We start from the raw sequence: 26061 nt of genomic DNA, 5'->3' as shown, positions 1-26061 counted from the left end.
AGTTAACCTAAAAAAAAAGGTTATCCATGATTAAGATGCCTGGTGCAGCCTGTGCTTCTACTAAGTGCTGATTGGTTTTATCTAATCTTTATAGCTCTCACAGCTGGGAAAACCCATGAATCCTTTCAGAGAACATTAACTACCTTGGGAAAACCCCTGAATGTTTTCAGAGAACATTATCTCCTAGCCAATTTCTCTTTTCATTTTATATCCTCAGCCAATCACTTTCCATCAGAGTTAGCCAGTTTCTCTTTATCAAACTGTCTCCATGGAGACATGAGAACCATGTAGCCAGTTTCTCTTTATCAGATTGTTTCCATGGAAACATGAACAGCTGCAGAATTGTTACTAAGCATACATGCATTTGCTAACAAAAAGCCTCATAATATTCAATGTTTTTTTCATTTACTTGCTCTCTGTTAAAACTTGCTACTAAATCAGTCTAAGGTCTTTAATCCAGTCATTCCCCCATTCAAGAACAAGAAAAAGCACATTAATTTTTTAATCGTGCTTTTTAACAAAGCTTTTTTTACACTGCAGTGCCTACATTTCTTAAAACTGAACAAGAAGTAAGAGAGAAGGTAGAAAGAAAAGAAAAAAAAACAGCAGCACCTGTTTACAATTCCCATTATACTTAAAAATAACTGAAAAAAACTTTACTTTATAGCATGTAAAGAAAATTGCACGCCACAAAAGGAGTACTACTTAAGAAAAAAATCTTTACTTACAGTTAACTTTCTCCCTCCCCAAAGCACTTTTCCAAACATCAAAGACATGGAGTAGGGCATACGCTTCAGAGTCCTCCACAAGTCCAACAAATTCTGAAAAAGTCCAATATTTTCAGATTTTCTTGTTCTGTCCTATTTCACAAATATAATTACTGCATTGTAATCCCATATTAAGTTATTACTGTTCATCTCTGAAATCCTCTCTCTGCTTCATTTCCAATGTACTCGCAATTCTTCTAGTCCACTCTCGTGCATCCATCCTTCTCTCCAACATTTTTCACTGAAAAAATTGAAAAGGTTTCACAGGTACAGTCCCTCTGGGGTCTTTATTATCAGAAGAAGAAGCAGCAGAATCTCCTTCTGTTTCACAGCTTACTTTTTGTTGGGCAAACTTTTGTATTTCCTCTTTAGCATGTATTTCATCAAAAAATGATTATGTCCTTCCAGGGAAGGATACCTTGAAGACAGCTGGATACATCAGTCTGAATTTCACACCTGCATTTCGACATTCTCTGAATAGTGGAATAAATTTGCTCCTCTTCTGCCTGGTGTACAATGAGTAATCATTCTCCACAAACACTCTGCTGTCTCCCACTCTTAGTACTTTGTCCTTCTGCCACAGTTTTGTCAGAATCAACTCCTTCTGCTGGTAGGATTGCATCTTTACTATTAAAGGTGTAGGTTGCTTTCTTATAGCCAGGTTTGGAGCATGCACAAAATGTGCCCTTTCAACTAACAACTCCGGCTATGGAATATCAGTCCAGTTGCTTATTTGTGCTTTCATAAAATTAATGTAGTCTGTTCCTTCCAGCTTCTCTGGTACAGCTGAAAATTTCAGGTTTTCCCTACATGCTCTGTCCTCTAATTCTATTATCTTTTTTGAAACATCCCTTCCTGCACAGTCTCATATTCAGCCATCCTTTTAAACTCCCATGCCCCAATTAGATCCTCCCACCTAAGGACCAAAATTGCCCCCTGGCTAACAAAGGAAACTAGGCAAAAGATCCACCTCAGAAATAAAATTTGGAACAAATGGAGAGCTTCTAAAAGTCCATCAGATCACCTTTATTTCAAACAATTAAGAAATGCCACCAAGAAAGACATTCTCAGAGATAAAAAAAGACTACTACTCTAAACTCCTTCAATCCCAAAAAGCACAACCTCAAAAATTCTGGTCAAGCATTAACAAACTACTTCAACCAGGACACACTAAAACTCCTTCACCTTCTGGATTCCAAAATAACTCCAACCAGATTCCAGATGCTTTCAATAACTATTTTACTGAAGCCATTCTAAACCTTGCAAATTCTATACCACCAAGCATCACATTGCCTCTAAACACCCCTAATCCTGCAACTCCTACTTTTCATTTACAACCTGTTCCTACATCCCTCATTTCTAAATTCCTTCAAAAACTCAAACCCTGCACCCCTTCTGCTGATTGCCTTCCAGCAGAATACCTACAAATAGCAACTAAAGCCATTGCCTACCCCATCTCCATCCTTATAAATAGAACTATCTCTGAAAGCAAAATCTCATCCATATGGAAAGTTTCCCACATCATCCCCCTACACAAAGGTGGCACATCTACTGAGCTATCAAATTTTAGGCCTATAGCCTTACTCTCACCCATTGCTAAAATAATGGAGAAATGCATACATAGACAGCTACTTGACCACCTTATCCACAATAATCTGCTTGCCAATTGCCAACATGGCTTTAGACCATTCCACAGCACTACTACTGCTCTACTATCCTTCGCCAACTCTATTAATGAAAATCGCAACAACAATACTTTCTCTTCTGCCCTATTTATAGACCTCTCAAAGGCCTTCAACATGGTGAATCACAACTTACTCATTGAAATCCTAAAAGCCCAATAACTTGACTCATAATCACTTCTTTGGTTTAAATCCTATCTTGAAAACAGACAGCAGGCTGTCCTTTGGAATAATACCCTTTCTTCTTCCCTCCCAGTGATAATTGGTGTACCTCAAGGCTCGATTTTAGATCCTCTTCTCTTCTCATTATTTATTAACAATCTACATACCAATATTCCACAAGCCACTTGCATCCAGTATGCAGATGACTCAACATTAATTTGTTCTGCCAAATCCATAAACTCTCTTCAACTCCAAACCCAATCAGTATTAAACACTGTTGAAAAATGGCTCATGCAACACTGCCTCCTTCTGAACCCCAAAAAAACAAAACTACTACTCTTTGCTCCTACTCCTAAGTCATCTATCCCTAACTTCATAGTAACCTCTAGCAATGGCACTAATATAGTCCCTGATACCTCTACCCACTTACTGGGAGTTACAATTGACAACTCCCTTAGCTTCGATGAACACATTAATTCAACAATAAAAACTGTCAACAGAAAATTAGGCGCTCTCTATAGAATCAAGCCCTTCCTTACCCCTCCAGCCAGAAGTACTCTTGCGCAGACCCACCTTTCCTCTACCCTCTTCTATGTTTCTGCAATTTATACTAATCTATCTAGAAATAACACTAATAAACCTTCCACCTGTCATAATAACACAGCTAGATTTGCTACCTGTTCCCCCTATAGAACTCACCACTGTCATAACCTCAAACAATTGGGATGACTTGAACTGCATAATAAGCTACTCTATCAGCAACTTGTGATAACCCAAAAAATCCTCTATCACCCCAATAATACACCAATCCTCACTAATCTAATCTCCCCCTACAAAAATCTCCCTACACATCGCTCAGCAAGCAAACCTCTAGTTTCTAATGTCAAATCAAACAACAAAGCAGGGGACTCACTCTTTTCCAACACAGTAGGTAAAAGCTGGAATCAACTTCCAACTGAACTGTCTTCACTTGCCTCCACACATCTATTCAAAAAGCATCTTAAAGAATATCTAAAGAATCATTGGCTTTGTCCCTGCTCCAACCCTGACTGATTATACCCAATATACAAAAATTTCATAACTAAAGTTGGTTCCTATTGCTCATGCTACTATAGTGCATACTTCCCTGATAAAAGTGAACTTCTACTTTCATCTGATAACTATTGCTCTTTCCCTATCTTCTAACCTCATAACAAAAAAAAAAAAAAAAAAGTCTTACTTCTTTTTTATGAGTATCCCTTACTAAAATTGTTACTAAGTGTTTTTATTTCATGTCATTTTTTTATTGTATCTAACGATTTTTCTGTAAACTTGTCTACTGTTATATTGTATACTTGTCTTTGTAACTTGCAGGAGCTTTTCTCCCCAGGCCTCTACTGAAAATGGACATATATCCAGTTAGACTAGCCCAGTCAACAAATGTAAAATAAAAAATAAAAATAAAAACTTCAACCTCTGATTATTACAGCTTTATCATCTCATGTGAATATCTGTTTAAAGCTTCTTCCATTTTTCCAGCCTTTTGTTGTTTGCGTTGATATACTCCATCAGAGTTTTGTTTATTTTACTAGGTCTGTATGCAGTTGTCATATCTTCCTGTAGGTTACTGGAAGTCATGTCTGAAGGTTGCATTGCTTTTTGCTGAATTGCAGAACTTTCTCCAGTCAGTGTTTCTTCCTCACTTTTTGTAGCTGATTTTTTCCAGGTCTTCTGTATTTCTTTATTCCTGGCATTCAGGCAGTGCATTTATCAGCCAGTTACTGAAATTTACCCATAAACACAAGTCTACTGGCATTCTCTGCCAAGTTTCTGTTTTCATACTGGGAGAGCTAGAAATAAACTGGTACTCAATGTGCAGCCATCTTGGAATTCCATTTTCTACAATTCTTGTATGAAATGGTTTGACTTTACTTCTACTAACACCACTTTTTCACTTTAAATTAAAAGGAGATATAACAAGTTAAACAAACGCAACACTTTGTTTTAGATATATGACCCAAAGAACCTTACTCCATATGGTTTAAATGCCTTCCCATAAAAAATTCTGAAGCTCAGCTGCTACAATTAAAAGAACAAGTACAAGGCAGCCAAAGAGATAAGAGCCCAAATAGGAATACATTGAAAACATTCAATTGTAGATGCTATATATACTGTAAAAGACAAAACAGTGAATAACATGAAATAACTTTTTACACAAACCCCACCCATCACCTCCACCCATACACACACACACACACACACACACACACACACACACACACACACACACACACACACACACACACACACACACACTCACACACATACACAGTTGATATTCTAATTCTAAGATTCACTCAGCCTTGGAAGAAAAGTAAATATTCAATTTGGCTGCTAAAATGTCAAGGGGCAGCCTTGTAGCTATACTCCAAGATATACAATATCAATTTCGATACTAATGAAATTTTTAACACTCACAATAGTGAAGTGAGTTGGACTATTTCCTTTTCCACTACTTATGTTAAATCAAGTTCAGCATGTATCAATATTTTGAACAAAAATTGGAACTTGTTCAAAAACAATTCCTCTTTAATGAACAAAATAGGACATAGACCTAAGGTCACCTTTAGACGTGGCCTAAATTTGAAGGACTCTTTAAGATTCAAACCTGACATGTTGAGGAAGCCCACTGGGATGGTCAAATGTGAATCTTGTAATATGTGTAAACATGTTCTTGTAAATACCTCCTTTAAGGTTGAGAATACAACTTATAAATTACGTGACAAATTTAATTGTAACTCGAAAGGGGTTATATATGTTGCTAAATGCTCGCACTGTCCTGCTTTCTATGTGGGTAAAACTGAGCGTAGGCTCAGGGACAGAATTTATGAACATATCTACGCTATCTCCCACAGGAAAGCAGACAATGCATTAGCTAAGCACATTTCAATTTTTCCCGACCACATGTTTAAATTTTTGGTCATTGACAGACTAGGTAATAATCCTAGAGGTGGCCCTTACTCCCTGAAACTCTTGGAATTGGAATTGAAGTGGCAAATAAAATTAAATGCGAGTAATTTCCCAGGTTTAAATGAAGCTCTGTCTATAGGGGTTTTGTTGAAATTGAGAAGCCTGGTTAGGTAAATTACAAATCGCCTTCAATAAATCGAGTATTTTGTTTAAAAATTAGATTAACACAATAAATGTTAGGTAATAAATAAGTAGTTGTTTATCATCTAATAAACTATCAAGGTATTTTAGAGCTATTTTTGCATCATTAGATATACTTTATTGATTATTATTTTTCATCTTTATGATTTTTTATTTTCATTCATCATCCTTTGCTTTTTATTCGTCTTTTTTATGTGAATTAATGTTAGTAGTTCATAAGTATTTATAGGTATTTCATAATTTAATTTTGATAACATTTCTTTTAATGCTTCCCTTTTTTGCAGTGTTTACACCAAATTCTTTGTTCAGATTCTTGTGGCCCACAAGTATAATAACCAGTTGGACACTCAGTTATTTTCTCATAAATTTTGAAATTGTTATATAAATAGCTTAAGCCTGTGTTTGTATGTATTTATACAACTCTTTCACTAGTTTTGCAGAGTGCATCATTCTCCAGTGTGTTAAAGCTGTACCTTTAAAAACAGTTAAAAGAAGTCTTATTCTTAACTGCTTAATTATGTAATGCTGATTAAATTTGGCGCCTTTTTGTGTTTAAAAACATGTAAAGTTTACCATTATACTATATTCTGAAGAAGGCTATTTACTGTGCCGAAAAGCGCTTCAATAAAACTCGTTGACCAGGTTGGACGTGGACTTTCTTCTGTTTTTAGCTATACTCCAAGATATTCAGAGCACCAAGTCATTTTTTTGCAGTACATGCAACATGACCATCATGTTGCTGTAGCCCCGTTGTCTAGATAAAGCAAATGTTGTTTGTCTTTTGGCTTTTCCCAGTTAGGGGTCGCCACAGCGGAACTCCGGTCCGCTAATGACTGGCAGTTAGTTTTTATTGTGTCGAGTTGCCAGCCCGACACCCAACCTTCAACGAAGGCACGCCCATGGCAATTCCACGGTGGTGCAGTGGTAGCATTGTTGCCTCAAAGCAAAAGGTTCTCCCGTTCGATTCTCGGCTTGGGTTGGGAATTGCCTTCTGTGTGGAGTCTGCATGTCCTCCCCGCGGTCGAGTGGGCGTTTGAAAGACATGCGTTGAATGTCTAGATAAAGTAAATATAATGTTTCTAACAAGTTTAAGTAACTTATCTGCTGACAGTTAGCCATACAGTGAACAATTCCTGGTTGCTCAACTTCGCAACACCATTGATACAGTCTTAAAATGTGCAGTGGAGGGGTGGAGTCACACACCTGGTGTATCACAGAGAATCACCTAATTAATTATTCATGAGGGTTTCATGCACAGTTCTCTTTCTGAATATTTGATTCTTGTTGCTGAAATGCAAATCCTACTTTCTGAATCAGGCCTTTGGTAAAAATCTGACATTGTACAGATGCTGCAGATGATTTATAGTACAACAACTCTATATTTGAATAAAGCATGCAAAATTATCTCAAGCCACAAGAAAAGTATACAGAATCTTCAAAGTGAATGCTGTAGAGAACCCATTCTTCAGCTATAAAGAAAAAATGTATAAAGTCTGAAGGCAAAAGGGAAAACCTGGTGCTAGTTCAGTGTAGAACGAAGAGTGTTTCGCTGAAGTGTATGCTCTGTGGAAACTTGACGGAGTGTCCTAAACTAAGCCTAGACTATGGGTGTCCAACAGGTGGCCCACAAGCCACAATCCAGCCCACCAAAGCACTGTAGTTCCCACAGCAGAAAAAGAAGGAAATTAAGTTTTGTTCTCAGAACATTAATCAGGTCTCTGTCCAGACACAGGAAAACATTAACCATTGAAATGGTCATCTTGGCACCTGATCTTCCTGGCAATAAATTACTCAAAAGTTCAAGCTTCTCCTCTAACCCATAATTCCTTGCACTGCAGGGATAGCTACAGATCAAATAAAAGACTAACTAGTCTACCTCCCAATAACGGAAGAAACAATTAGGATTTAAAATCTAAAACAGGATGCCTGGACATTGCTTCCCTACAGGTCCCTTAAAAAAGTACAACTCAGGAGGGTTAACCTGGGCAGATTATTCTAGTGTTAGAAAGAGACCAGATAAATCTAAAGTTCTGACAAGTACATAACTTGTGCATTTCTCTAGTTCAGCCTGGACACTAGAAACCATTGGATGGAGTCCTCAGCTGAAGTAGGGTGGCCTAAGCCAGCAGAATTTGAGACCAAAAGGTCAAGTTCTAGATAGACTACACAGACTGAGATGCTTGGCAAACATATGGAAGAAAGACCAAGTAGCAGTGGCTGGAAATGTCTTTAAGGGGCAAGTTAAATAAGAAAGCACTAGACCCTGGACTGAGCTCTAACTGAGGGCACTTTCAGTTGAGTGGTCAAGGTATTACCTTCAGATGTGTAACAATGCAGAATGGAATTACATAATTACTTACACAAGGTAATCTTGGATATCTTCTGCTGTATCCTAGCTAAGGAAAAACATAAAAATAGCTGATCATTCTTCCTGAAATCTTTTGTTCAATACAGACAGAAGTGAACTGTGAACAGTCAAACAATGGAGCTAATATTCTCATTTACTGGAATACTCAGGGAAGTAAATTTATAGACTGGTTAAGGCACTGTCTGGGTGCAAAACATTATATGGATATTGTGAGGATATGACACGGAGTTTAGGAATTCTTCTGGCAGAAATGATGGCTACCAACAAAGCTGTTTTCCAAGACAAGAAAGTACAGTTGTGTAAACCGAACGTACCATAGCAGCAGATGTTTGAATTATCACTGCTGCAGTAGCTTTAGCTATATGGGCTCTGTCCTGCTAAGGGTATAACAGCCAGCCAGCTTCTAAAAGCTTCAGAGCACCTTCCACACAGGCAAACTGTTGAGCAGCTCAAGCTGAGCTGACTCAAAGACAAGTTTAGGTGCAAAGCCATTCAAAGCTTTACTACTGATGAAAAATACTCTCCTGTAAGGCTTTTGAGGATCGACAGTTGCATAAGTTTTCCTTTGCTGGGAAGATAAGTTCACTTTAGAGAAAAACCTTCCAATTCTTAAATTTATTGATGTTTTATTATTTCCCTTTTTGGTAAAGTTATTTTAAACCTAGGAGTGTTTTTTTTAATGGTCTGTCTTGAGACCAACGTACTTTTAAAAGCAGTACTGATTTTTTTCTGTCAGTTTAAATATGTGCAACTTGTAGCTACCCTTCGTCATCCACTTGTAGAATGCAAGACATTAAGTAAGGCTACTTAAGTATTTTGCCAGAACAACTGAAGCAGTAATCATGAGCAAAGAAAATGATGCCAAGAACATGATCATTTAAAATTGTAATAATTTGTCCCAAAGTGTTTGAGGCCCTCTTCAAGTCAACACCAGAGTGTACCATGAAAAAATAAGAGAATCGGAGAAGTTAAAGTTAGAAAATCATTTATTTGTCAGAACTTAAGCAAAGCAGAAAAGTGCTGTGTTAAACAAGTGTTGCCTTTTTATATTTAAAGTGCATTTCATTCTTTTACATTCGCCACTGTGAACATTTGTGCAGCATTGTTACACGAGACTTATTAATTTCTTATTGGCTGGAACCTGGTGAGCTGAGTAAGTAATTGGACCTTAAGATATTCATACATATTCATGAAGCCGTATTATATGAGCTAAGCTCAGTGTGTGTGTGATTGGTGCCCTGTAAGGCTTGGCTGTTTCTGGTTGGGGAGTACTCTTAACATTAGAGATAGGTTAGATCTCTGGAATGTTAATGAAATATTGGTTAAAAGCTCTACAAATGTGAGTTATTGTTCGTAGTATGAGTGTCCAATTGTGGGGGAAGGAGTATAAGGGGTGGAAACCAGTCATGTAGTTGGACAAACAGTCTTGCATATGCGAGTGGGAAGCCTATGTGGACTGCGGGAAATTATTCGGTAGTGACTGGTTGAATTGCACTGGGAGTGGGAGTTGTTAGTACTCATGTGAATAGTGGTAAGGGGCTGGGCGCTGACTAATCACATTGAAAAATGTGTGTAAGGGGGGGTGTGGGAAGGTGGTCTTAATGAATGGAGTGCCGCCTAGATAATGGTAACCAATCGTGGTTAGCATGACAAAAGTAGGGGCAGGTCGAATCCTTATGTGGAAAGGGCATTACCATGTAGGATAATGTACCAATAAGGACGAAGAAATGCAGGCGCCAAAAATATGGCAGCCAATGACCGTTTGTTAGAAATTGTGGGGGTGGGTATCAGGTGCGTGTGTGACCTGGGGGGGGGGGGGGTTGTTGGCACCAAAATTGCAGCAAGTTTCTGTTAAAGGCTGGTCACTTTTTCAGACGGTTAACCAAATCAGGATTAAATTCTTACTAGTGAATGTTTAGCAAGTTAATATATATTTGAAAACCAAATAAAGCAAAGCAACTACAGTATATACATATCATAAATGATAGATAAAATAAAAAGTTCAGCCTAAGCATATGTCTATGATGAGTGGCACACAGCAGGAATAAAAGATAAGGTAACTATGTTCAAACAGGCTAACTGGACCATGGTCAAGTAGGTTGCAACACGAGAGTTGCTCATAATTTATTAAGTAAACAGGTCAAAGTGAATGGTCTCCATTGGTACATTATCCTAAATGGTAACGCCCTTTCCACATAAGGATTCAACCCGCCCCTACTATTATCATGCTAACCATGATTGGTTACCATTATCTAGGCAGCACTCCGTTCTTTAAGACCACCCTCCCACACCCCCCACATATGTTTTACACTGTGATTAGTCAGTGCCCAGCCCCTTACCACTACTGAGTACTAACCACTCCCACTCCCTGTGCAATTCACCCTGTCACTACCGAATCATTTCCTGCGGTCCACACAGACCTTCCACTCGCATATGCAAGACTATTTGTCCAACTACATAACTGGTTTCCACCCTTTATACTTCTTCCCCCATGGCTGGACACTCATACTACGGACAATAACTCCCACTGGTACAACATTCCACCAACGTTTCATTAACCTTCCACAGAGCTAACCTATCTCTAACATTAACAGTACCCCCAACCAGACACAGCCAAGCCTTACGAGCACCAATCACACACACACTGAGCTTAGTTCATATAATATGGTTTCATGAATATGTATGAATATCTTAAGATCCAATTACTTACTCAACTCACCAGGTTCCAGCCATAGAGAAGTTAATAAGTCTCGTGTAACAATGCTGCACAAATGTTCACATTGGTGAATGTAATAAAATGAAATGCATTTTAAGTATATAAAGGCAACACTACTTGAACATGTTTAACACAGTGCTTATCTGCTTTGCTTATGTTCTGACAAATAAATGATTTTCTGACTTTAACTCCTCCGATTCTCTTATTGTTATTTTTGCATGGTACTCTCTGGTGTTTACATGAAGAGGACCTCAAAACACTTTGGGATAAATTATTACAATTTTAAAAGATCCCGTTCTTGGCATCATGTTCTTTACTTGTGATTACTGCGTCAGTTTAAAAGTTTTACAAACTAACTGAAAGCTTTTGTTTTCTGTGGAGAAACTGTGTTTAATTTTCCTTTGTGGGGCTGACATAGTGTTGTAAAGTGCATTTTGCTGTGTTTTTTTTTTGGTCAAAGAAAGTTACTTTTGTGGACTGGTAGTTTTATTGGCAATTGCTGCTTGTCTTCCCCATGAAACAGATGCCATTTTCGGCTTGACCATGGAACAGATTACCGGTACAGCAGTCGGTTCTTCTTCCAGCCACCAAAAGAACAAGTTAAACAAACAGCCTTTGTTACCATATGTATGGAGTCAGCTAGTTCAAACAGCAGCTTAGTCAACATTTCCACTATAAAATTTAAGTCCAACAGCTCAAGTGGGAGCTGGTTTTACCAAGGAGAGCTGCAGTAGAATACTCCTTTAATGAAGAACACAAAAGACGATGTCTGAAATTCCTCATGGTAAGATGAAATGGCAATAAATTAACTTCAATAGAGGAATAAATGCACCTATGTTGAACAATATGGTTAAGAAAGTGAGTGCATTGGATAGAGGGGCTATTGGGGTTGATATAGGATCAACGTTATATACTTCTGGGTCCAAAAGCTGAACTTCTTCCATTTGACATGATAATTTTTTCTTGTTAAAAGGTTTTTGTGCCCAGTAATCAAGTCAACATCTGCTAGTTCCTGACCATCACTGGAAGTAGATAAACCATGCGGGTAGATGTAAGGAGTGAATTTCTAGATGAGCCTGGCCAAATTAGTGTGTCAGCATAGAAAGGACTCTGAGGAATAAGAGGGGGTATTCTTTTGAGGTGAGGCCCCAATAAGGGCAACCCTATCTGAGAGGCCAGAAATGGGGTAAAACAATGACTTGTGCACTCCTCTCCTTGGCCTTCTGAAGAAATCTAGCTATCTGCAAGATGGGCAGAAGGAAAAAAGCAGACATGGGGGCAAACTATGGGAAAACGCGTTTATTGTTGGCTGCCTGGTTGAAGAATGATGTTGAGGAAATGTTGGCATTGGGAATCGGAAGATAAAGCCAAGAGATTGCCACATAACTGTCTCCACTTTTGAAATATAATGTGAGATACCTTTTTGTCAACAGACAATTCCTGTCCTCAATCAAACTGCAACAAGACAAGCTATTCTCAAACAGTCTTATTTTCTTTGCACAATGGGTAAGAATTGCTTGTTTATATACTGCACTACTACCACATTCTCTGAAATTATGGGGACTGCATCGTGAGGGAATGAGTCCTGAAATGCCTGCAATGGTAGATGGGCTATAATGCCTTCCATACATTCAGACCACAAACTGAACATGAAAGAACCAAAGGAGGAGGTGTATCCATCGTCATTAAGGATAAGTACACCTCCATACTGGTTAAACAGTATGACTGTCTTGGGCTACTCCATGTCCAATTAACTATAGCCAAATCCCCTAGCACATCATAGCTAGTTATAGGTCCACCACCATGAAACAGGAAAATCATACTGTATACCTGGACTTACTGCAGTCACTTGCCACAGGCCCAACAACTTACTCACGGGTCAGCAATATGAACTGTGACCACCGTGAATCCACAACAGTAAGGAAATCATTCTATGTGGCACATCTTCTAAGTAAAGGCATCAGATCTAAATCTAAGGATGTTATAATTCCATTATACTGGACTTCATCAGACCAATAATTGAGTATAATGTTCCCTTTTGCATGTACCTCAGCAGACACCTGCAACAGCTGAAGACCACAGAGGTTTCTCACCAAGAAATTACAGGGTACACAAAATAAGTCTTACACAGAAAGACTGAAAGCTCTGTCACTGTACTCAGCCTTCTACATGTTTATAAGGGGTGATCTGTCCCTGGCTTACAGAGTAGTCTCGCACCTGGCCCTGATGGAAATGCTACACATTTGTAAATTAAACTGCAGGAGGGTCACTCACTCCAGAGACCTTAACCTAGCCTCTTACATGAACAGGTCATGTTGGAGAGATAGATACATCTCCTAAAGACTGCCACTTCTCTGGAACAAGCTTCCGATTCACATGAAACAGAGCCCATCCCTGAACCTCTCCAACGCAAGTTAGATCAATGGATGGGTGACCGCAAATTCACACCTGGAGTGGCACACATGTCCCTTCTGGACACAGGAAGTCAGTATTAAATACCACAGACCCTTACCTCTGTGAACTTCACTCACCTAACCACTGACAATTGTGGCAACTCAGAATAAATATGGCTAGGTTAGTAAGGGCTCTAAGGCCATTGGCCTGGTAACTTCTGTGAACCTATGACTGCAAACTGGGAGCAACCATAGAATCCCCCCAAGACACTGACATCTTACAAGAAGGTCTGCCACAGACAAATGTCTGATGCCAAAACCACAGCTTAAAACTTATCGCCAAGAAATGCATTATAGTACCTTTTGGGAAGTCAGCCATCCAGGAAACTACATCATCAGGTATTATTTATGCGTTGAAATGTCCGTGTAACCTTGTAAATATAGGAGAAAGTAAAAGGAAGTTTAAAACTAGACTGCAGGAGCATGTCAGGAATATTATAAATAATAAAGAAGATATCCCTGGTGCTAAACATTTTATGCTGGTTCACAATTCTAATCCAAATGGGTTACAAGCCGCTATCTTAGAACATATTATGAAGGGTGCATTTTCTGATGATTTGTATAAAAAGAAGTTGTTATATAAAGAAAGTATTTTTATTTTGAAATATGACACTTTATTTCCTCAGGGTCTGAATGTGGAATGTAATTAGAGGCTTCTTATCCGATGAGAAAGTAGTATTAAGTATTTTTTAATGTTTATTGATCAATTGGTTTAGGCTGCTTGTTTAATTGTTAGATGTATTAGGGTATATAAACTGTGTAAGTTATGTGATGTTTTATACTCCTTGAAGGCAGTTGCCAAAGTGCTAGAGGTGCAATAAACTGGCGTTTTAAGTGGATTCTTCATCTGTGGTCTTCAGTTCATCTTTTCTTTTTGGTTTGTGCAGTGTTTGGTCTGTTTCTATGGCAAATGAATCTTCGTTTGGGATGCCTAGGCTCTTACGGGATGACACACTGGAAGGTAGTCAAAAAACTATGGACAGTTTTGTAATGCATCAGAATGCTGCAGGTATGGCTGGTTCCAACGTTGTCAATACTTCTGCTTCAGTGGGTGTTTCCTCTACTTCACATTTTTTTGAAAGGCTTGAACAAGCAAGAAATTCCGGAGTGAATGATCCATTTGCCTCTGTGGGACAATTCGGCCCTTCTTCCAGTCCTTCTGGTGAATCGAGTGCTTTAATGAGTAAGTTGGAACAGTTACTGCATAAAGAAACTGCTGCATACTTTAATCTGTTAAGCTTGCAAAGATATGTTGACTTAGATATTACACCTAGGGGACTAAGAGCCTTTAAAAGTCCCTCTACTCCTTTTGATATGTCTGATGAAAGGGATGTGCAATTTTCTAAGAAATGGTTATTGGCACCTCATCGTTGTACTTTGAATGGATTTCCATTCTATTACAGATCATGTGAAACAAAACAAGCTTAAGGAAGACATTAAAGCTGCCTATAATGACTTATCTAAAAGACTTACATCTATGCATTTTGACAAGTTTTTAGCAGATGTAAATATTGGTTTAGATAAATATGAAAAAGAACTCATTGATCGGAAATGCACAAAACTGAAAAGAGATCTAAAAGACCATCAAAGTAATCGTGCCTTTTTATGGCCAAAACCAACACATTTTCATCGTAATAAAGGCTCTGGTCCCTTTAAGAAATTACCAGCTCTTTCTACGAGTGTATCTTTTGCATCAGATGTTTCGGGTGTTTCCTCCAATGGTGGATGTGAAGGAGAGCATTTTCCAGTGTTACCAGCAGCTCAAAATCCATCTAGATTAACCTCAGATTTTCGGAGAAGGAACCAGCAATTTCAGGAAGAGCAGAGAGAGCAAAGTGAGCGGAAGAGAGGAAGATTTCAGTCTGGGAACTTTAACAATCGAGAAGGACACAGCTTCAATGATAACAAGAGAAGCAAATGGTATTAGTGTGACTGTAAATAATGTTGTGCAAGATATTCTTGACAGTTCTGTGTCTTTTGTTTATTACAAAGATGTGGGTGAAACAATCCATGCAGCTGCTGCATCTGAGTGTAAGAAAATTTCTATTGTTCATAACATTTCTGGTGTGTCTTTATCTGTAGATCAGATGAATGTTTTGAATTATGGTCTTAAATATATACCCACAGTGCTGCCTCGGTTACACGAATTAAAGTGTAATATTTCTAGACTGTGCAGGAAGATACATTTAATATATTTTTTTGCCAATAACCAGTATAAAGAAGGTGATGGTAGTGGGTTAGAATCTGATAGTTGGGTTAGAATCTGATAGTTTAGAGAACAGTTTTTATTCTTGTGTATCTGACCCTGAGGAATGCTTTGATTGTGCAAGTGACTACAATGCCTATAGTTTGTTAAAAACTGATAAAATAATGAGCAAAAGTGACTTTATTCCTCCATACCAACATGAACATAAAAAATGTTTTTCTCAAATGTTGAATTTTGCTGTAGAAAATGCTTTTTTTGTGATTTTATGCAGTATAAGCATAAGTTGGTGTATAATTTGAATAAAAAGGAATGGAAGGAACTACAGGCATTAGCGAATAATGAACATCTTATTATTAAACCATCTGATAAAGGTGAAGGAACTACAGGCATTAGCGAATAATGAACATCTTATTATTAAACCATCTGATAAAGGTGAAGGAACTACAAGCATTAGCGAAGAATGAGCATCTTATTATTAAACCATCTGATAAAGGTGAAGGAACTACAGGTATTAGCGAATAATGAACATCTTATTATTAAACCATCTGATAAAGGTGAAGGAACTACAGGCATTAGCGAAGAATGAGCATCTTATTATTAAACCATCTGATAAAGGTGGTAAGGTAGTGGTGATGAATGTTGCTCAATATTATAAAATGTGTATGACTCATCTGGATGATACCAATACCTATGTTAAGAGCAATACAAATTAATATATTAAGGCTATGAATGACTTTGACACCCTTATATCTAAGGGAGTGAGGTTAAAATATTTTTCACAAAATGACAAAGATAAAAAGTTTAATACTGATAGCAGTGAGTTGGCTTTATTTTACTGTCTTCCAAAAATTCATAAAAGTAGGGTTGACCCAGGCCTATTGTATCTGCTCAAAAATATTTTTTATCTAATATTGGGACATTTTTGCATGAATATTTATTCCCTTATGTAATAAAGTTACCTAGTTATATTAGGGATAGTTCTGATTTTTTTGGAAAAATTATCTAAAATACAATGGAGTGCAGATATGTTTTTTATAAGTGTAGATGTTGTTAGTTTGTATACTAACATACAGTGTCAGTTTGGACTAGAAGCAGTAAAATGTTTTATGGGTGATAGTCCAGTAACGTATTATATTATTGAAATATTGGAATTTTGTTTGAATAATATATTTTTTATGTTTAATGAACAAATATACAGACAAATCAAGGGCACTGCCATGGGGGCATCTTTTGCCTTCATGTATGCCAACTTGATGATGGGTTTGTATGAGTTAGAATGGTTATATCATATAGATTTTTTTTAAAAATGATGTAGTTGGTTATTTTCGTTTTATAGATTATCTTGTTTTTATTTGTAAAGGTGGGATATCTTATGTTGGTCAGTTTATAGAAGTTATGCAACATAATAGATTTGGACTTTCCTTTGATGGCATACAGGTGGGTAAAGATATAACTTTTTTAGACATACATCTGATTTTGGAGGACAGCAATATCTTACGTACGTCTGTGCATAGAAAATTTGTGATATTAATCAGTATTTGATGGGGACTAGCTGTCATCCAGTTCATACTTTGGTCTCCTTGCCCTATGGGGACTGTATGAGACTTAGACGGCTATGTAATACTGACATGGACTTCTTTAAAGAAATTAGTGTGACTAGTGAGATGTTTAGATTGAGTTGCTATAGTGAAGCTAGTATTCAAACAGCTATAGATAAGGTTATTAATGAACAACAAAGTTGGTACTTATAAGTATGGAAGTAAGGGGTATAAGTTAGATGTTAGAAATCAAGAGAAAAGACTAGTTTATTTTGTCTCTACATATAGTGTTTTCAGTGATGTTTTCATAGATATTGTTAAACACTACTGGAATTTTTTGTTTAGATCAATGGACCTAAAAAAATTATTGTCTAGGTTTCCAGGCATCTCATTTCGTAGAGGTAGGAATTTACCCCACTGAGACATTGCAATATAGGACCATGCCGAAACTAGGAACTTCACCCTGTGGTCATTGCAATGTATGTCATTATATTGTTCCAACTTTTAAGTATATAAATAGCCATGTATTTGACGTCAAAAATATATATAGCTGTAATACTGAAGGCATTATTTATGCGTTGAAATGTCCGTGTAACCTTGTATATATAGGAGAAAGTAAAAGGAAGTTTAAAACTAGACTGCAGGAGCATGTCAGGAATATTATCAATAATAAAAAAGATAGCCATGTTGCCAAACATTTTATGCTGGTTCACAATTCTAATCCAAATGGGTTACAAGCCACTATCTTAGAACATATTATGAAGGTTGTATTTTCTGATGATTTGTATAAAAAGAAGTTGCTATATAAAGAAAGTATTTTTATTTTGAAATATGACACTTTATTTCCTCAGGGTCTGAATGTGGAATGTAACTGGAGGCTTCTTATCTGATGAGAAAGTAGTATTACGTATTTTTTAATGTTTATTGATTGGTTTAGGCTACTTGTGTAATTGTTAGATGTATTAGGGTATATAAACTGTGTAAGTTATATGATGTTTTATACTCCTTGAAGGTGGTTGCCGAAGCGCTAGAGGTGCAATAAACTGGTATTTTAAGTGGATTCTTCATCTGTGGTCTTCAATGAGTCCTGAAATACCTGCAATGGTAGATGGGCTATAATGCCTTCCATACATTCAGACCACAAACTGAACATGAAAGAACCAAAGGAGGAGGTGTATCCATCGTCATTAAGGATAAGTACACCTCCATACTGGTTAAACAGTATGACTGTCTTGGGCTACTCCATGTCCAATTAACTATAGCCAAATCCCCTAGCACATTATAGCTAGCTATAGGTCCCCCACCATGAAACAGGAAAAGCATACTGTATACCTGGACTTTCTGCAGTCACTTGCCACAGGCCCAACAACTTACTCACGGGTCAGCAATATGAACTTTGACCACCATGAATCCACAACAGTAAGGAAATCATTCTATGTGGCACATCTTCTAAGTAAAGGCATCAGATCTAAATCTAAGGATGTTGTAATTCCATTATACTGGCCTTCATCAGACCAGTAATTGAGTATAATGTTCCCTTTTGCATGTACCTCAGCAGACACCTGCAACAGCTGAAGACCACAGAGGTTTCTCACCAAGAAATTACAGGGTACACAAAATAAGTCTTACACAAAAAGACTGAAAGCTCTGTCACTGTACTCAGCCTTCTACATGTTGCTAAGGGGTGATCTGTCCCTGGCTTACAGAGTAGTCTCTCACCTGGCCCTGATGGAAATGCTACACATTTGTAAATTAAACTGCAGGAGGGTCACTCACTCCAGGGACCTCAACCTAGCCTCTTATATGAACAGGTCATGTTGGAGAGATAGATACATCTCCTAAAGACTGCCACTTCTCTGGAACAAGCTTCCGATTCACATGAAACAGAGCCCCTCCCTGAACCTCTCCAACGCAAGTTAGATCAATGGATGGGTGACCGCAAATTCACACCTGGAGTGGCACACATGTCCCTTCTGGACACAGGAAGTCAGTATTAAATACCACAGACCCTTACCTCTGTGAACTTCACTCACCTAACCACTGACAATTGTGGCAACTCAGAATAAATATGGCTAGGTTTGTAAGGGCTCTAAGGCCATTGGCCTGGTAACTTCTGTGAACCTATGACTGCAACTGGGAGCAACCATAGAATCCCCCCAAGACACTGACATCTTACAAGAAGGTCTGCCACAGACAAACATCTGATGCCAAAACCACAGCTTAAAACTCATCGCCAAGAAATGCATTATGGTACCTTTTGGGAAGTCAGCCATCCAGGAAACTACATCATCAATAAAAGATCCCTAAGAGTTGATCCATTAGTCAGGGATCTGGGAACACATGTACACAGTAACCTGGCCTTCAACAAACATGTATCCAAGGTAGTAAGGAAGTCCATTCTATGTTGCTCAGCTTATAAGTAAGTGCATGGCATCTCGATACAGGAAAGTCAATGTACAACAATACATGTCCCTTAACAGACCTATCATTGAATATAATGCCCCCTTTGGTGTGTATCTGACCACACGCATGTAGCAACTGGAATGCCTGCAAAGGTTCCTTAGAAAAAGAATATAGGGCGTAAACACAATGTCCTAAGCAGATCGTCCCAAAGCCCTATCTCAGTCTTCTGCAGAATACTGAGTGCTGATTGATGCCTGGCATACAAGGCATTCCTGGACTCCACTCTGAGGAACCTTTAGCATATCTGTAAACAAACAGCATCATAACTGTTAGATCTAAAGATCTACATTTTGCTTGAAACATAAGTAGGATATGTTAGAGGCAGATGTGTATCCCAGAGAATTTTCTTTCTCTGGAATAGGCTCTCCATCCATATGAAACAAAATTCCTCACTAAATCTATTTAATCATAAGTTGGACCACTGGATGGGAAATCAAAAATTCACCCCAGCCTCATGCCTGCATTTCTAAGGGACAGAGGCCATCAGTAAATCATGCTGTAACAAACAATCACCCTCTATATAAACGTCTAAAACAACTAACTTGTGGGACACATTTGTATTTCACAACTATGCATATTATATAAAGGCCCTAGTGGTTGTTAGCCTAATATACACCTATGAACCTGCAAAGGTGTGCGGCTCCGAATGGATCTGTAGGAGTGAAATGCAGAGATGGAAACAGGTCTTGACAACACAGCTCTGGAGAGCAGCTGCTTCAAAGAGAAATGTCTGTCCTTCTCTTTGGCACTGAGTTGGTTGTTCCAGATGACTCCTGCTGAGGAGCAGAAAATTATATGGCCAAGGTGAATGTAGTGGATGGTCCTGGTCTGGGAGAAGGGGAAGAAGTCCTGCATACCTTAGGAGTCAGCTTCTTTAACACCAGGTGATCTGATTCCTTTGTCCTTTTCTTTACGTTTTTCTGGCCAGACAGCCTTAGAAGTCTTATTAGAATCCTGTGAGGGAGAGGCATCCACACTAGATACTTCAGGATGAAGTAGCCCTTTTTAGGACTAGTTTGCTCCTCCCATCCAAAAGGGTTATGGCACTGAATTTTTTCTAAGCTATGCAATTGCTGTCTAGATGAGTTACACCCAGACACATGGCACACAGGTCATAAGGGTTCTGTGGAGGGATCCTCTGTTTGCATTTTTCTTAATGCTTTTTGAACCGTTGTTTAGGTTCCTTATCCATAATCAACCTATACACCAGTAGAAAAACACAAAAAAATGAACAATTGGACCAAACAATCAACAGTAACACCTAAACAGTTATAACCGGACCAAACAGAAAGATTTATTTTTTTAGTCTCTAACTGCAGCCCTGCTAGCTGGAAGGAAAGAGTCCTCATAGAAGAAGTGGCTGCTATGCTGACTGAATAAGGAAAGTGTTGGAGGTGTGACAGGTAGCACACTTGCCTTTGTTGCTGTACCACTCCAGAAGAACAAATTGCTGACATTGCAGTGCAGCATTAGGGGCTACTGAACTCCTGATTGCGTGTTGTCGGATGAAATGTTAAACAAAGGTTCCCATCTGCTTCAGCTGGTGGTAGCTCTTGTGGATGTTAAAAATCCCACAGCTCTTACTGAAAACAGTAGGAGGAAGTTCCCCGAGGCCCTGACCAAATTTCTCCTAGCAGTAGCAATACCATTTCAGGTCTCCCCCTGAAAAGAGGCCACAAGCTTAGTGGGGCTAATCTGGTCAACAAAGGATAAATAAAATTATCATTTAAGAGCAGGTTAAGACTGATGAGGACTAGGAAAGGTATGAGGACGAACAGATAGGAAAGAAACTGGAAAGAGTCAGAAAAGTACTAAATAGCTCAGAGATTTTCACAATACTGTTAATGTTATGATTGTTAGGAAGCAACTCACTAAACAAAACCACTTATTTGAGGAAAGTAGAAGACTGCCCTCTAATATCTCAAGCTGTCTGGAGACGTCATTGTGGCTTCTATGATGGTAACAAGATTTGGTGCAAGGGGTTATGGGTTAAGGGAGTAGCTTGTGAGAACTTTGTTGCCTGGCAGAAGAGGCACCAAAGCTACCCATCTAATGGTTTCCACTGTCTGGACAGAACCAGAGAAATCCTTCAGTAAAATAAATCTAAAATTAATATTCTATTGAGCCTGCTGTGAAGTAACTATATTTTGTCATTTTAAAAGTGAATTTGGGACCTTCCACCTAACTGAGTCAGTACAAGTATGTGTGCATTCAGGAAATAAAGTGGAACAGCAAGATTCATTTAAATAAGAAGCTGAAGGAGGAGGACTTACCATTCTAGGTGGTAAGTACATACAGTGTGAATGTACGTGCGTGTGCGAGTGTGTGTGTGTGTTGTAATTAGAAAAAATATCAGAGTTACTGTGTAGATTTTCCTGTGTCTGTATGCATGTAATATTTGTGTATAAGTCATTAGTCTGCAGGGTGATTTGTGCTTGTGTGAAGCAGACGGAAAAGCATACATGCATGTAATGCTTGTGTACGAGTCATTTCTTTGCAGGACTGATACATGCTTGTGAAAATTGTCAGAGAAGAAAAAAATCAAAAGTGACTGCATGTGTGTTTTCCTGTGTTTTTACATGTGTAATGCTAGTGTGAGAGTCACTTGTTTGAAGGTGATGAGTGCCTGTATGAAGTAAGTTTGACTGTGTAGAGGTTAACAAGACACTGCGGGGTTCTAATGGGTTGAAATTCATAATTGTGATTGACTTTGCAGAACATTCCTGACTTGTCTCATATTTTTCCCTGTTCCTCGTAAAATTATTGATTTTATGGGAAACCACAGAGAACTGCAGTTAGTCAATAATGAAAGAATGTTTTACACTTAATTTCACAAATTTTGGGTTGACATAACTCTCACCTATCCAGAATTTTGCAGAATAGCCCTGATTTTGACTCATATTTTTGTCCTGCTCTCATAAAATGTTTGATTTTTCCTAGTAAAGGCAGTTAGCGCAGAGGATTAAGGCTGTGAGCTATTAAATTATTGCTTCCTGTAGTCATAGGTACAGGGTTTGACTTCTTCCATCTCCATTTGTCTCCTGTGTGCCTATCAGCAACTCACGTAACAGTGTTCCTGGTCCCTGTAAAGGGATACTTTGTTATGTGGGATTACTCATTTAACTAACAGTTAACACTGAAAAAAAATACTGAAGATGCCAGCCAGCAATGTTAGACATTAGACTTTCGTACCATTTGTTGTTTAGAAAATGCCCATTGATGCAAAACCTGTTGTCTTATTATCATTTTAAGTGCATTGGTGTAATATTTAAAAATTGCACTTGATTTTGGGCCTTTGTTCCCCTATTATTTTTAACTTTGTCCAGAATTTTTGAGCATAGTGGTAGGCCTGTTAACTGCCACTGTTTACAGGAGTGGTGTGTGCATCTGTGAAGTAAGATGGAGTGCTTTATTCTACTGCTTGAGATTGAGGGGGCAGTTGGGAGGAGGACTGCACTTATATTTCTCAACTGTCTTATTTGCAGAATATCCCTGCCTTTGCCTCATATTTTACCTTGTCGTTCATACATTTTTTTAAAATGTTTCTGGTAAAGACAATTAGTGAAGAGGATATGAGCTGTTAATGAATTGCTTCCGGTAGTGGAGGGTGTCATGTTTGATTCCTTCTACATCCATTTGCCAACTGTGTAAGTATTAGCAAGTCATTTAATCAACAGTGCTCTCAAATCAGCTCTGAAAGGGATACTTCGACTGTGGGGCTACCTAGTTAACAAATAGTTAACATGAATAAAAAAAGACTGAGGATTCAAGTCATTAAAGACAGACATCAAAATTTCATACTTCTTACTGTTCGCAAAACACGTCGAGCTAAAATCTGTTTTTTTCGATTACTCTTTTAAGTGAATAGAGTAACACTTAAAAATTGGCTCTGATTTTTGGCCTTTAAACCCAACACTTCTGACTTTGTCCAGAATTCTTCAGCAAAGAAGTCAAGAGGTATGGTGTTGACTGCAACTGCGTGCAGGAGTAATGTCTGCTTCTGTGAAGTAAGCTGGAGTGCTTTATTGTTCTGTTTGAGGTTTAAAGAGCAGTTAGAAGTGGGTTGCAATATATTCCCTTTACAGAACATTCCTAATTTTTCATTCGTCCCTCATAAAATTTTTGATTTCTTGATAAATCACTAAGGAATACACACTTAGTCAATTACAGTTTCAAACGTTTTACTTTCAGGAAATGCTCACTGATATATATGCAGTTAAGTGAAGTCATTCATGCCAGGTCTGTCTTTTTGTTTTTTTCAGGACGCATTGCCAGCTTTCCACCCCTCTGGCTGTTCATCATGTCATACTACACATTAGTATACAAATACCTATTGCTGGGAAGGATTAATTTTTAGTGTGTGTTTGTGTTTGTTTTCAATAAGAGGAAGGTCGATGGACACATTGCTGCTGCTATTAGCACTACAAAATGTGTTTTTAATTGTCTAGTCACCTTTTGCATTAGCCTCTGTTGTCCAACATATTCAACTATATTAAAGTAGGTTAGTATTCGTTTCTCTTCTCATCTCATGTTCTTTGAATCAAAACTATTGCCTTCAATTATGTAATTTTCTTCATTACTATAGTAATTGCTTCTCTAGTTTACAGATTTGTTTGTCTGTTTAGTAAGATGATTGATGGAATGTTGCTGTTTGTCTTTTGGCTTTTCCCGGTAAGGGGTCGCCAGAGCTGAACTCAGGTCCGCTAATGACTGGCAGTAGATTATTACGAAACCCCAAGGTGTCAGCTCGATGCCCAACCTTCAACGAAGGCACTCCCATTTACACACGCATGTCTTTCGAACGCTACCCAACCGCGGGGAGGACATGCAGACTCCACACAGAAGGCACTCCCAAGCCCAGCCGAGAATCGAACGGGAGAACCTCTTGCTGTGAGGTAACAACGCTACTGCCGTACTACCAATTGATGGAATATCTGTGATTATGATTGTGATTTTAACTACATTGATTATGTCTATTTTAATTAACTTTTGTGCTTCTTACACTCTCCCTAAGTACCCTGTGTAAATGGGATATTTTTGGTTATCCTATGTAAATGGGATCTGTTGTGTTACCCTATGTAAATGGGGTTTGTTCTGCACAGGCAACACAAACAAAATCAAATAAATGAATGAAATATGAAAAAGGAGAATAACAGACAAAACACAAATTACTGGCAGCATACACAGGCTGTAACAGTGACTACTGAAAAGAATATATAGTCCACAAAGCAGTTTCTGTGAATGAGGTCACTGCAAAAGAAATCCCATTTTCTTCAAAGTGCAGCAACCTTAGATACGACTATATTAAACAAGGCGCTGCAGGTGTAAATGCAAAGACTGAAATGAAGTCTGAATTTATTTATTTTTTAAATTTCATACATTCTCATGGAAGTGTGGCAGAAAACAAAGTAAGCAGACATAAAAACAACTGGTATTCATAAGAGAAAATTACAGCTCTAAAAAGGACAAATTATATGCGATCCTTTGTACTTACTGGTTCTCAGGTGCTGTACTCTAAGCAATGAATGCAACTATCTCTTTAAACTGGAAGCCTTATGTACCAAGCACAGCTTTCTGAGTTTGAAAGCTATGCCTTTCCTGAATGAAGAAGATGATTAGACACTACATCTGTCTGTAGTCATAAAGTCTCAGATTTCACTCCTTTCTTCTGTCTTTGCCAGTATATGTTACAAAATGTTGTTTTGTCCTTGAATGGCATCCATAAATTTAGAAATGCATTGAACTGCAAGTCCCAATACACTAATATACGTTACTCTCTGTGTTTTCCACTAAAGGACATTAAATCAAAACATACTTGTTACAATTGCGGCACACATTATTGGAACCTTAGTAAAATCCTACCTCTTCTCTTGCAGAAATTGTTGAAGCAGGAGTGTTGGGTACAGAGCTTGTTGACGTACTTGGCCCAGTGCCTGAGGAACTTTGGGAATCTCCATCTCCAGCAACGTCACTGATCTCTCTGGCAAGGCTTGCCACATCCTTCACAAGATTTTGGCTTAATCTATAGGACAAAATGTAGAAAGTTTAATTTCAACAAAGGATATCTGAATTCAAACTGTACAGCTTTGCTAAAGGGAAAAAAAACAGATTTGTTAAGACCTATTTACAAAGTAATTCTGGAAAACATACATATGGTGGAATATAATTCCCTATAGTTTTCAAAGTTCACAGAAAAGCTCCCATATAACATACAGTTAGTAATGCCTCAAAGTGTAATTAAATTAATTTCACGTGGCCAAATGAGCACATTTACTTAACAAAACCCAAACTGAGAAAAACAAAAACAAAAAGTCTTTTAAGTAGAAAACATATAGATCAGTCCACTGTCTGAACCAAAAATAGTACCCTGGCTGCAGCCATGTCTAATAGCAGATCACAAGCGTTGGAAATGCAATTTACTCCAAAAATAACACTTATAGCCCTGGTATACTTAAATGTGAAAATGAACAAGAGAGAGAATATCAGTTTAAGAAGGAGGCTGCCATCCCTGCAAAACAGATCACCAAATGGTGTGGTTCAAGATCAACTTTACTAC

The 26061-nt window shown here is 38.1% G+C and overlaps 1 protein-coding gene across 1 annotated transcript in view; it reads right to left on the bottom strand.

Annotated features, from left to right (window-relative positions):
* Positions 1–26061, bottom strand: part of CEP170B (centrosomal protein 170B) — a 1277870-nt gene that overhangs the window by 204982 nt on the left and 1046827 nt on the right. The window contains exon 14 of the mRNA XM_044074358.1: positions 25368–25527. Within this exon, the coding sequence (XP_043930293.1) occupies positions 25368–25527 (160 nt within the window). The remainder of the gene's footprint in view (positions 1–25367; positions 25528–26061) is intronic.

The sequence above is a fragment of the Protopterus annectens genome, chromosome 6.part0 (genome assembly GCF_019279795.1).
Source record: "Protopterus annectens isolate FY-2018-M chromosome 6.part0, PAN1.0, whole genome shotgun sequence".
NCBI classification, from domain to species: domain Eukaryota; kingdom Metazoa; phylum Chordata; order Ceratodontiformes; family Protopteridae; genus Protopterus; species Protopterus annectens.
The sequence above is the reverse complement of the archived record's forward strand: the minus strand, read 5'-3'. Positions and strand labels throughout refer to the sequence as shown.